The sequence below is a fragment of the Entelurus aequoreus genome, linkage group LG01 (assembly GCF_033978785.1).
Source record: "Entelurus aequoreus isolate RoL-2023_Sb linkage group LG01, RoL_Eaeq_v1.1, whole genome shotgun sequence".
NCBI lineage: Eukaryota > Metazoa > Chordata > Actinopteri > Syngnathiformes > Syngnathidae > Entelurus > Entelurus aequoreus.
This window is the reverse complement of record NC_084731.1, coordinates 89,560,557-89,573,906: the sequence shown is the minus strand read 5'-3', so window position 1 is coordinate 89,573,906 and position 13,350 is coordinate 89,560,557. Positions and strand designations below refer to the sequence as shown.

General features: G+C 41.2%; 1 protein-coding gene across 2 annotated transcripts; it reads right to left on the bottom strand.

The window, feature by feature from the left end:
• Positions 1–3,580: 3,580 nt before the first annotated feature.
• LOC133643799 (inosine-uridine preferring nucleoside hydrolase-like) lies at positions 3,581–9,042 on the bottom strand. 2 transcript variants are annotated; one of them, XM_062038341.1, is made up of 8 exons: positions 8,953–9,042; positions 8,586–8,766; positions 8,345–8,524; positions 8,171–8,282; positions 7,972–8,108; positions 4,179–4,256; positions 3,884–4,000; positions 3,582–3,807 (listed from the first exon to the last, which is right to left on the bottom strand). In XM_062038341.1, exons 2-8 carry the CDS (start codon positions 8,763–8,765, stop codon positions 3,655–3,657), a joined length of 957 nt encoding a protein of 318 aa, XP_061894325.1. In that variant the 5' UTR covers position 8,766; positions 8,953–9,042; the 3' UTR covers positions 3,582–3,654. The 2 variants fall into 2 exon arrangements, with proteins under 2 accessions (XP_061894324.1, XP_061894325.1); XM_062038340.1 differs by lacking the exon at positions 8,953–9,042 and having other exon boundaries at positions 3,581–3,807; positions 8,586–8,789.
• Positions 9,043–13,350: the final 4,308 nt, after the last annotated feature.

The window sequence follows — 13,350 nt, the reverse complement described above, 5'->3', positions numbered from 1 at the left end:
TGTTTGTTCTCCCGTAGTTCCTTCCCAAGTCTTACCAGTTGTTTCCCCCGTGGTTTTGGACTGCCTTCCTCGATCCTCGACCCTCGCTCTGGACACGGACTCTGATGCCTCTCTCTGCCCCACGAACCTCATGCGGATCACAGACCCCTTTTGCCTAGCCCCCTTTGGATTTGTCTGCTTCCTCATCTAACATCACGGTTAATACACAACAGCTAACTACACACATAGTCTAACACCAATCACTCTTGGATTTTGTCACACACTCCATTTCCTTAATTTAGTTAGTAATGTTTTGTATTATATATATGTATATATATATATATATATATATATATATATATATATATATATATATATATATATATATATATATATATATATATATATATATATATATATATATATATATATATATATATATAAATATATATATATATATAATACAAAACGAGGAGGCGTGGGCGGCGAGCGAGCAGCGAGGCGGGGCGCGCCGGGAGCGACGCCACAATCATTACAAGGTGCGTGGATCGCTCAGCTGGGGACAATTTCATTATCCTCTCGCACTGTATAAAAGGGCGGGAGCTGTAAACGTCAGAGAGAGAGGCTGAGTGAGGAGAAGGAGCCAGAGAGAAGCGGATGCCGAGCGAGAGCGGGAAAGACCGCACAGAGGACGACGACGCACGCAGCTGGGAAGCTGGAGCGGAGGAGCGAGGAGAAAGAGACTGAGAGCGCAAGGGAGACGACGACGTGCTGCTGGAAAGCAGACGGAGGAGCGAGCAGAAGAATGGAAAGGTTGAAAAGACACCCGTAAGAGACTTTCTTGTCGAAAAATAAAGAAGTCTAAACCTGCCCGCAACATGTCTTTCCTTGGTGGTTCGTGGAACCCGCACGAGAGCACGGAACTGTCACAATATATATATATATATATATATATATATATATATATATATATATATATATATATATATCAGTGGCGTGCGGTGAGGTTCATGTCAGGTGAGGCACTGACTTCATCACAGTCAGATTTACAAACATATGAACCCTAAAGAGTATCTTATTCACCATTTGATTGGCAGCAGTTAACGGGTTATGTTTAAAAGCTCATACCAGCATTCTTCCCTGCTTGGCACTCAGCATCAAGGGTTGGAATTGGGGGTTAAATCACCAAAAATTATTCCCAGGCACGGCGCCGCTGCTGCCCACTGCTCCCCTCACCTCCCAGGGGGTGAACAAGGGGATGGGTCAAATGCAGAGGACAAATTTCACCACACCAAGTGTGTGTGTGACAATCATTGGTATACTTAACTTTAACTTTACACTTACAAACTGTAGCACACAAAAAAGCACATTTAATAAAAAAACCGTTATTATGGTCTTACCTTTACTTAAAAGTGCGGGAGCAGTGGTGTTCGTGTTGGAGGAATTGTGAATGAATGAAATATGAAATCCGTGCTGCAGTCTGCAGGTGTACCTAATGTTGTGTCCCTGCTCACGGCTCCTCCGGCGCGCCGCGCGGGCATTGTTGTTTTTGCACTTTTTGGCTTCTTGTTAAGTGACTTTTTTTGGGCGGATTCGGTCTTGCACGTGGAGGGTTTGGGTGTGGGCTTTGGCTAGTGTGGCGCTCCCGTCGGGCGGTGCATTCTGCGGCGGAGGTGCTTGGCACCAGGAGGCGGGGTTCTGAGACGAGCCTCCAGTTTTATGATCGCTCAGCACAAGCAATATGTTACACACATACAGTTGTTGACAAAATACACTGTACATTATATACCTCAGCTAACTAAACTATGGAAATGTATAATATAATTCATATAGCAATACGGTCTCACTGCACAGCAGCTCAGCAGTTAGCCGAGTCATTGTGCACAATCCATGTTGAGGGCGAGGCACAACGCAGTGACGTGCCTCAACTGGCTGCTGATCACCGCACCGTCTCTTCTCAGCATTTGAACGGCAAATGTGAAAATAAAAATAAAAATAATCTAAAACTGGTGAAGTTAAATGGAAAATAACTTTAGTATAATCACTGGATACATATAACAATTTAATTAATTTTTTTTCTTTTTACTTTTTTTTCTTCTTTCCATCTCTCTAGTGACTGCACGCCACTGATATATGTATGTATATATATATATATATATATATATATATATATATATATATATATATATATATATATATATATATATATATATATATATATATATATATATATATATATATATATATATATATATATATATATATATATATATACATATACCGTAATTTCTGGACTATAAGCCGCTACTTTTTCCCCTCGTTCTGGTCCCTGCGGCTTATACAAGGGTGCGGCTTATTTACGGCCTGTTCTTCTCCGACACCGACGAAGACGATGACACAATGATTAAAGACTGACTTTTCATATACCGGTAGGCTGGTTATTTTGATAACGTACAGGCGAGCACTTTGTATTACTTTGCACCGTTGTATTATTTGTACTCTGCACGAATGCTGTTCGCCATGTCAAAGATGTGAAAGTTTGATTGAATGATTGAAAGATTTATTGTTAATAAATGGGACGCTTTGCGTTCCCAAACAGTCATCTCTGTCCCGACAATCCCCTCCGTGGTAGCAGGAACCCCTATATACTACGGTAATTACACATCAAAACCCTGCGGCTTATAGTCGGGTGCGGCTTATATATGGAGCAATCTGTATTTTCCCCTAAATTTAGCTGGTGCGGCTTATAGTCAGGTGCGGCTTATAGTCCGGAAATTACGGTATATACACTACCGTTCAAAAGTTTGGGGTCAACCAAACAATTTTGTGGAATAGCCTTCATTTCTAAGAACAAGAATAGACTGTCGAGTCTCAGATGAAAGTTCTCTTTTTCTGGCCATTTTGAGCGTTTATTTGACCCCACAAATGTGATGCTCCAGAAACTCAATCTGCTCAAAGGCAGGTCAGTTTTGTAGCTTCTGTAACGAGCTAAACTGTTTTCAGATGTGTGAACATGATTGCACAAGGGTTTTCTAATCATCAATTAGCCTTCTGAGCCAATGAGCAAACACATTGTACCATTAGAACACTGGAGTGATAGTTTCTGGAAATGGGCCTCTATACACCTATGTAGATATTGCACCAAAAACCAGACATTTGCAGCTAGAATAGTCATTTACCACATTAGCAATGTATAGAGTGTATTTATTTAAAGTTAAGACTAGTTTAAAGTTATCTTCATTGAAAAGTACAGTGCTTTTCCTTCAAAAATAAGGACATTTCATTGTGACCCAAACTTTTGAACGGTAGTGTATATATATAATTAATCATCTTTGAACATACTGCCCCCTGGTGTCTTTGCCGTCAACTCCCTCGGGAATACATAACAGCTGGAATATAAAGACAATATAACATACATCCATAAACATGGATGCATATGCAAAAGTGCAATATATTTATCTGTACAGTAATCTATTTATTTATATCTACACTTATTGCTCTTTCATCCTGCACTACAAAATGCAACAAAATGTCGTTCTTATCTGTACTGTACAGTTAAAGTGTGAATGACAGTAAAAAGGAAGTCTAAGTGTAATTGAAGAACTTCCAAGCATTGTTTTTGTTTATTGCATTTTATTGGTCTTGCTACAGTAGCTCCAGCGTGCTTCCTGCCTCCTACATCACTGATGTCCTAAACATCTGCTTGAACTTCTCCAAGTCCACTTTTTTCATGATGACGGCTTTGTGTTTCTTCTTCAGCAGTTCCATGTAGTCCAGCACCATCATGCCCCGGGTGCTGGCCCCTTGCAACTCCACCGTCACTGCCACCTGAGGGGCCCCACATTATATTTAAAAAAAACAACCACGTTTGCCTGGAATGAACAAATGAACCTCCGTGGTTTACCTCCTCGCTCTCTGTGATGAGTGTGTCATCCACGGCGGCGGCCAAAGCGTAGGAGTCGCAAGAATTGAACCCTTGTCCCGTGGTGATTTCTTTCTGATAATCTGCCGACTTGGATTTCTGTGATTGCATGCGGAGACATTTTTGTTACGTGTTGGGACGTACCTTACACGCTTAAGGCGGGTTTAAAGACTGCATATATGAGCCACACTCTGGGTAAGAACGAACGACAGTGCAACGCAAAGGTCAAAGCAAATTATAACGATGTGTTAGGACACAGCCCTTTGGCGATGCTTACCTCCGAGCTCAACCTTGAAATATTTTTCATGAACGCAGCTTTCGCCGTCTTCACTGCCAGCCACTCGTCATAAAAAGACTGAGGAGGAAAGATAGAGGTCACTTAAGACGTGAGAAAAAAAAAAATTCAGTCTAAGTCTGGGCCTCTGGAGAGGGGGTCCAGACTGAGGCCAAGGGGGAAAAAACCTCATAACCATAGTACACATAAACATGTGTGTAAAAGGGAAACATCAAATAACACAAAGGACATTAAAGACATTAAAAGAGCAGATCTGATGCAACCAGCCATTTCTACATACAGCTACAAAAGTAAAACAACAAAAAAAACATATACACTGTGGTGGCATCTAGAGAGGTCCGATAATATCGGCCTGCCGATATTATCAGCCGATAAATGCTTTAAAATGTGTTATCGGAAATTATCGGTATCGTTTTTTTTTATTATCGGTATCGTTTACTTTTATTTATTTATTTTTATTTTTTATTAAATCAACATAAAAAACACAAGATACACTTACAATTAGTGCACCAACCCAAAAAAAAACTCCCTCCCCCATTACCACTCATTCACACTCATTCACACAAAAGGGTTGTTTCTTTCTGTTATTAATATTCTGGTTCCTACATTATATATCAATATATATCAACACAGTCTGCAAGGGATACAGTCCGTAAGCACACATGATTGTGCGTGCTGCTGGTCCACTAATAGTACTAACCTTTAACAGTTAATTTTACTATCTTTCATTAATTACTAGTTTCTATGTAACTGTTTTTATAGTGTTTTACTTTCTTTTTTATTCAAGAAAATGTTTTTAATTTATTTATCTTATTTTATTTTATTTTATTTTTTAAAAAGGACCCTATCTTCACCATACCTGGTTTTCCAAATTAGGCATAATAATCTGTTGATTCCACGACTGTATATATCAGTATCGGTTGATATCGGTATCGGTAATTAAAGAGTTGGACAAAATCGGAATATCGGATATCGGCAAAAAAGCCATTATCGGACATCCCTAGTGGCATCTGAGGTGTTCTACGCCATCGTCTGCTGGGGTGGGGGTGGTTGGGGGGGGGGGGGGGGGGGGAGGGGGGGGGCGCATGGCCAGAGACAGGAGCAGACCCAACAAAGCCACCAAAGCAACCACCCTCGGCCGCTCACCAACTCTCGGCCACACGGCAAATACTGAAATCTAAGTAAGATTGAATATCTCAAATAAGGGTGATATTTGCTTATTTTCTGTCTGATAAGATAATTCTTCTCACTAAGCAGATTTTATGTTAGAGTGTTTTACTTGTTTTAAGGGTTTTGGTCTTAAATGATCTCAGTAAGATATTACAGCTTGTTGCTGAGATTTGATGACCTATATTGAGTAAAACATGCTTGAAACTAGAATATCAACTGTTGCAAAGCTGTGTCATCAACACTCACAAGTATAAAACTACTTTTTTAAAGTAATAATTTCTTATTTGAAGCATGAAATAAAAAATCCGAACTTTGACACAATTGTGTCTCATAATTAAAACAGATGACAGCCAAATGGACTTTGCTGTTTTATTTTCAATGAAACAATAGAACATACGTACTCATAAAGTAGTACAGTTGGCACAGTACAGTAAACTGACAGTTAATATTTAAACATTTAACATTTCTAACAATTTTGAACAGAGATAGTTCATGCACATTCAGATGAATTCTTCAAAATTACAATTAAAAATTTTTTGGCCGGGGCAGGGCTGTATATATGCGCACTAATTGACTGAAAGAGCACGCACTTGGCGCGATGATGTCATGTTATCGATGGAAAAATGCCTTTTTAGAGCATATGATTTGCCTGAGCGGCTAGGAGACCCCGAGAGTAACAAGCGCTTGCATTGTTGCCTTTCCATTAAGAACAATAAATTAGTTTTTAGTATAAGTTTGCTGGTTTCAAGAAATGTAATGCCAAGTGCATATCATTATGTCAAGATAATGGCACTAGCATTTACTTAATTTCAGAATATTTTTCAACATATTGAGAAAAAAGGTCTCTTTTTTTCTTTCTATCAAGAAAAGTGCACTTGTTATTAGTGAGAATATACTTATTTTAAGGTATTTTTGGGTTCATTGAAGTTAGCTAATTTACTTGTTTTGGAAAGTCTTGACAAGCCACATTTTCTTGTTCTATTGGCAGATAATTTTGCTTAGTTCAAATAAATTACCCCTAATTTTTGTATTTTTTCCCCTTGTTTTTCAACACTGAGTTTTTGCAGTGCAGTGTCCAGTCCGCATGACTCCCGTGAAAGATTCCTTCAAAAGGGCAGCACGCTCAGGGAGACACCATTTAGTTTCCATATTCCTCGTTGCACACATGCAGAAGTTGCACGAATTCCGGGAGGGTGCATGTCTTGTCAGAACATCGGCTCAAATTTGAGAGTAATGCAAAGAACGCATCGTCTTGCCCAGGGGTGTCAAAGTCAGGCCCGCGGGCCAGATCAATGAATTATCTACAGTCCCCGGGATGATATTTGATTAGTATTAAAACCGGCCCGCAGGCCACAGCCGCCTGTTGCTGTTTTGCACGCACCAATACTCCATCAGTGTTGGTGCTTGGAATTTTCAAAATGGGGTCCCCATCAAGTCATAAAAATGGGAACCCACAGTGAATTTTTTTTTGGGGTCCCACTTTTCTGTAAGTGTTTTGAAAACAAATGATAAATGTATGCATTATCCTGTTATATCTCACATTCTTTAATGTGTTTTGGAACAAGCTTGTCATAAACGTTCTAAAGATACTATTAAAATAAACAAAAACATAACAAAAGTGAAATAAAAAAGCTTAAAGGTGAAATGTAATTTAGAAAAAGTTGCAATGTTGACTAATAAAACAAAGCTGTTTTTTTTTTTTCAAAAGGTCATTGCTCCAAACATAATATTGAATCAAAATCAATGTTATTATGAATTATTGACCTCTCCAAGGTTCCTATTACGTCACATCAAATATTCCACTTTGAAAAATATTTTTGGTGGAAGATTTGGCATATTTTGTGTGTCTGCCATAAAAAACATAGTCTTGTTTGACAAAAAAGGGCGGAAAACAAACAAACAAAAAAAAACAACATAAAAAAAACTAAAACATTTTGAATCGAGGAATAGATCCGAAGTTGATGTAGACTCCAGAGATTTAAGCGCTAAATATAAAATGTATGTATGCCCTGGCACACCATTATCATCATTTCATGACCCAAGCAAAACACTTTTTACACTTTTATACTGAAATAAATACACCTACAACTTATTGAATAAAAACATAGAAAAAACTACCAGCAGCGGTAAAGTTCAGATCCATGAAGGAAAGAAGAAAGTGAATGAATGTTTATAACTGAATACATTTACATATGTATACGCATTTGTTTTCTTTTGTATTATCTTTTTTAATGAATTAAGTAACGTTTATGACAACCTTTTTCCAAAACACAATATAGAATGTGAGATACAACAGGATAATGCATACATTTGTCATTTGTTTTCAAAACGCTTACAAAAAAGTGGGACCCCAAAAATTTACTGTGGGACCCCATTTTTATGACTTGATGGGGTCCCTGGGACCCCATTTTGAAAATGCCTATCGCCAACACTGCTGTCAACAGAGGAGAAAAAATGCTTTATTTAAAAAAAAAAAAATTTATAAAGCAAGTTCGAGTATAATTGGCAAATGTTCACCTAGTCCCGGCCTTGGCACACATATATGTGTCTTCTTTTTGGGATTTCAGAATATGGTCAGCCTACAGTAAGTGGATGGAGGACTCACCCACGGCAGGCTGTTCCTGCAGGTAAACTCCCAGGAGGCGATGTAGGTGGGGCAGGTGTAGCGCTCCAACACGATGTGGGCGGCCTCCGTGTCGGCCACGAAGTTGAACTCCCCGCATATGGTGGTGTTCCCCCTGGCTGCACACGTCGCTTATTGAATCGGGGGATGCCAAGAACCTAAAGAGCGTGGGCATGCTTACACTCGATGTTGCCTCCCATGATGTAGAGAGCCTTGAGCTTCTTGGGAAGGGAAGGGTCCAGTTGCACGGCCACGGCGAGGTTGGTCAGAGGTGCCGTGGCCACCAGAGTCACCTGACACCACCAGAAGGCCGTGAGGACTTTGCCAAATGCAAAAGTATCAACGCTCGTCTTACCTCGCCTTGGTTTTGTTCGATCATTTCCACTAAAGCCTGGACACCTTTTTTCTCCTGCAGCAATTCCAGTCCCGGAGCATCTGGATCAGACACGTCCCCCAGCCCGTCTTTTCCGTGGTAATCGCTGGCGTGTCTCTGGTTGGACAGCAACGGCTCGGAGCATCCGGCGTACACTGGAATCTGCGGAATTTGGGACGGTCAGGAAACCCTCCGAAGCAGTTCCTCCGGCAATGATACTCACATCCAGTCTGTTGCAGACTTTCAGAACCCGGAGCGTGTTCTTCAGGACGCTCTCCAGGGGGGTGTTGCCATGGCAGCAGGTTATCCCCAATATCTCCACATTGGGGGTGGCCAGGGCTATCATGATGGCCTGGGCATCATCCACCCCCGTGTCCACATCCAGAATCAGCTTCTTTTTCATCCTGCGTCCAAGCAACAGAAACTGCAGACTCAGCACTAACACGTTTTTAAAACAGAATAATTAACTAATTAATTAGATGCCTGAAAAAAACATGTGCCTAAGTGACAGCGTTAAATCGAGAAGTGGTGCAATGGAAATAAAAAAGTTTTCAAACAACAAACAAATTAAATGATACAAAAATCCTCACCTGTGGCGCTGCAGCTTGCAAATGTGACTCACAACTCAAACTTGCAGAGCATCTTTTTAAAGAGCAAGAGGCTCTTATGCAACAGGCAACGCCCATGCCTGTGAGGCTATAATTATTATTTTTTGTTTCCAGTTTAAACGTAACACCACCCCTCGTGTGCTTCCCCCTTGCGAGGTAGAAGAGTGTTTCAAAATACAGCACCGCTTGCTAAATCCTCCGTCAACACTCTTGCAGAAAACACATTCAGAGAGAAGAAGCCACTCGTAAACTTCTCTTTGAGGGATAATACTTTTTGTCGGGAACATGCAAATGAACACAAGCGGCCATTTGATTAGGCACGACTAATACGTTCTTAATAACAACAACAAATAGTAAAGAGCCACTGTAGTGTTGCCCTGATACCAATATTTCGGTACCGGTACCAGTACCAAAATTATCTCGATACTTTTCGGTACTTTTCTAAATAAAGGGGACCACAAAATGCATCATTGGCTTTATTTTAACAAAAAATCTTAGGGTACATTAAACATATGTTTCTGATTGCAAGTTTGTCCTTCAATAAAATAGTGAACATACAAGACAACTTGTCTTTTAGTAGTAAGTAAACAAACAAAGGCTCCTATTTTAGTCTGCTGACATATGCAGTAACATATTGTGTCATTTATCATTCTATTATTTTGTCAACATTATTAAGGACAAGTGTCAGGAAATGAATTATTAATCTACTTGTTCATTTACTGTTAATATCTGCTTACTATCTCATTTAACATGTTCTATCTACACTTCTGTTAAAATGTAATAATCACTTATTCTTCCGTTGTTTGATACTTTACATTAGTTTTGGATGATACCACTGCAGGAGCCGAATAGAGAGCCATACTTGTATCTATGTTTATTTTATTATTTTTGAGTGATTGATGTGTGTATGTCAGTGTGCACCCTTTGCAGGTGGTGAAAAGTTCCCACGCAGGCCTATAGGGGCAGGAACGCGCTGGGTGCGTGACTGGCAGTCGGGCACCAGCATACCGTCTTTGACCTCACCTGTCTGTAGACATCGGCTTTACCATTTATTTTGTTTCCCGTATATATTCCGTTCCTTGATTTTAGTAAATAAAACAATCTTCAATTGCCCTGCTGGATCAGTTTGAATTAGTGGATGGATAGCGGGAAAAGGAAGAATAGGTGACAAGGAAGGCTGTGTATGGTGTGAGTCAGACAAGATGCCCGCGCCCCAAGTGGAACAAACATTTGAAACAAAGGGGTTATAGGAACAATCACTTCCAGAGTTTTATGCCACTTCAAGTTGTCAAAGACGGGCTGTGAAATACAGCCGACAGGATTGCGTACCAAACAGGAAGCAAGGCCAAAGCGCATGGTGCAGGTGAACAAGGGACTTCTTTCATTAAGGTTTCTGATGAACCATCAAACTCATTCGTTAAAAAAGACTCTATAGTAATATAAAGTGAGTTTTTCTGGACATTATCATGCAAGAAATGTTTATTTTTGGGACCGCGATCACTAATGATTGTTAAAGGCCTACTGAAACCCACTACTACTGACCACGCAGTCTGATAGTTTATATATCAATGTTGAAATCTTAACATTGCAACACATGCCAATACGGCCGGGTTAACTTATAAAGTGCAATTTTAAATTTCCCGCGAAACTTCCGGCTTCCTGTCGCTGTCCGGCTTGGCTGCGTGGGGGCGGTGGCCCCTAACCCTTTAAGCATAAGAGTTGTGTGATAAATTATACATAATTATTCTAACAAAGACAGCCTGCTGTTTCCTTTAACACACATCTATACATTTGGCCATTAAAAGTAATTAATTTCCAGGATTTATCTCACCTTCCGAGTAGCCTCTGATTTACTAATGTTTTCTCATGTTGTAAAAATGTGTAGAATAAATATACAATTTCAACATTTCTGTCAACGAAGATTTGCTTCAGCCTGTGACACATAGTCATTTTGATAGTAGGCTATTATAGCTAATATAGACACTTCCATTATGTGTTGCCTTCCTTATAAGACTTATATACGGCTTTTCATTTTTTGCGGCTCCAGACAGATTTGTTTTTTGTATTTTTGGTCCAATATGGCTCTTTCAACGTTTTGGGTTGCTGACCCCTGGGTTAGGGTGTACAAATCAAGTGCTTCTTTTCTCCTATGTACTGTTTAACTGGCATCAGTTAGGAAAGAATCAATAAAGTACTATCTATCTATCTATCTATCTATCTATCTATCTATCTATCTATCTATCTATCTATCTATCTATCTATCTATCTATCTATCTATCTATCTATCTATCTATCTATCTATCTGTCTATCTATCTATCTATCTATCTATCTACCTATCTATCTATCTATCTATCTATCTATCTATCTATCTATCTATCTATCTATCTATCTATCTATCTATCTATCTATCTATCTATCTATCTATCTATCTATCTATCTATCTGTCTATCTATCAATACTGTGGGACATATTTTGGAGGAAATCTTTTCATGTGCTATTTGCACCAAATCTTCTCCAAACATTCCGCGAGAGAAGATCGTACTTCAACACATCAAACCTTATCAGCCAACTGAAATGCCAACATTGCCGCAAATGTGTTTTGAAAGCCTACAAAGACGCCTACACTCCTGAAAGATTGCAAGTCAGGACCCTGTGGGTTAAAGCAATCTTTGGTTTTGTCATGGACAACCAGTTTTTTTTACTATGGTTGATGATATATTAGGTTAGGACAAATGTCATGTCTGTGTGATCATGTTTTGTTTTAGTCATGTTCGGTTTTGTTTTTGGACTCTTTGTGCACTTTTGTTTGTTTTGTCACCATAGCAACCCATTAGTTTTCACCTGTCATGTCACGCACCTGTTTCACGTTTTGAGTCACGCACCTGTTTTCTCTGATCATGTCACTATTTAAGCCTGTCTGTTTCTGTTGTTCGTCCTGGTGACATTCTCTATCTATCCATCCATGCTACCCATGATATTCCTGCTACCATAGTTCCATGCCAAGTAAGTTTTGTTTATTAATGCAACAGTTAGTGTTTTTGTTTCATTGTTCATAGTTTCTGCCTTTTGTGCAAGTTTTGTTTCATTAGCCAAGTTTTTTGTACTTCCGCCTTGTGCGCGCTTTTTGTTTATTCCTTTTTGTAGTCATTATTAAATCATGTACCCACCTTCACGCCACGTATGGTCCAAATCATTTGCACCACGGGAGAACAAATCACGCCAAAGTCCTAGTATTGACAGATGTCACCAGCAAAAAAGTTCTCCCGCAAGATTGGACGAAGGAACTTGGGAGGTCCTGCGCGCCATGGAAGCCGAGACACTTTGCTATTCCCCCATGGAGCGCAAGGATCGCCACCAGTTCTTCGGCCTGCCAAGCCACAGCCGCCAGCCCGGCCGCCGCCACCGGTCTTTCGACCTGCTAAGCCGCAACCTCCGGCCCGGCCGCCGCCACCAGTCTTTCGGTCTGCCAAGCCGCAACCACCATCTAGGCCACCTCCACCTGCACCACGGCTAGCACCACGGCTAGCTGCTCCAAGGCTATCACTAGCACCAGCGCCAAGACTAGCACCAGCGCCAAGGCTAGCACCAGCGCCAAGGCCAGCGCCAGTAGCAGCACCACGGCTAGCTGCTCCAGGGCTAGCACCACGGCTAGCTGCTCCACGGCTAGCGCCCGTAGCTGCTCCACGCCGCCAAGCACCTCCAGTACCTGCACCACGTCAAGCCACTCCACGCAAAGTTCCTGTCACAGCTCCAAGGCTAGCATCACGGCTAGCGCCAGTCGCAGCTCCACTACGCCAAGTGCCGCCAGTCACAGCTCCATGACGCCAAGACCCACCATGCCAAGACCAAGACCCACCATGCCAAGACCAAGACCCACCATGCCAAGACCCTCCATGCCAAGACCCGCCACGCCAAGCTTCGCCGCCTGACGTGCTAAGCTTTGCCGCCTGCCACGATGACGACGCATCCACCTCCCCGTCGGCCACGAGTGTGGCCATTCCATGGGCGTCCGCCACGCCAGGTCCTCCTCGTCGGCCACATTCGTGGCCATTCCCAGATCGCCCACCTCGTCTGGTACAGCGGCGCTCTACGCGTCGCCGCCACCTAACTCTGCCCCGGTGGATACAGGGACACGTGGTCTGGCGACCCACCGCCATGTCTCCCTCCCGCCCTCCCATGACTATTGATCATTGTTTTGTTTTTATTTTATGGACATCTGGTATCTGTCCTTAAGGGAGGGGCTCTGTCATGTCTGTGTGATCATGTTTTGTTTTAGTCATTTTCGGTTTTGTTTTTGGACTCTTTGTGCACTTTTGTTTGTTTTGTCACCATAGCAATCCATTAGTTTTCACCTGTCATGTCACGCACCTGTTTTCACT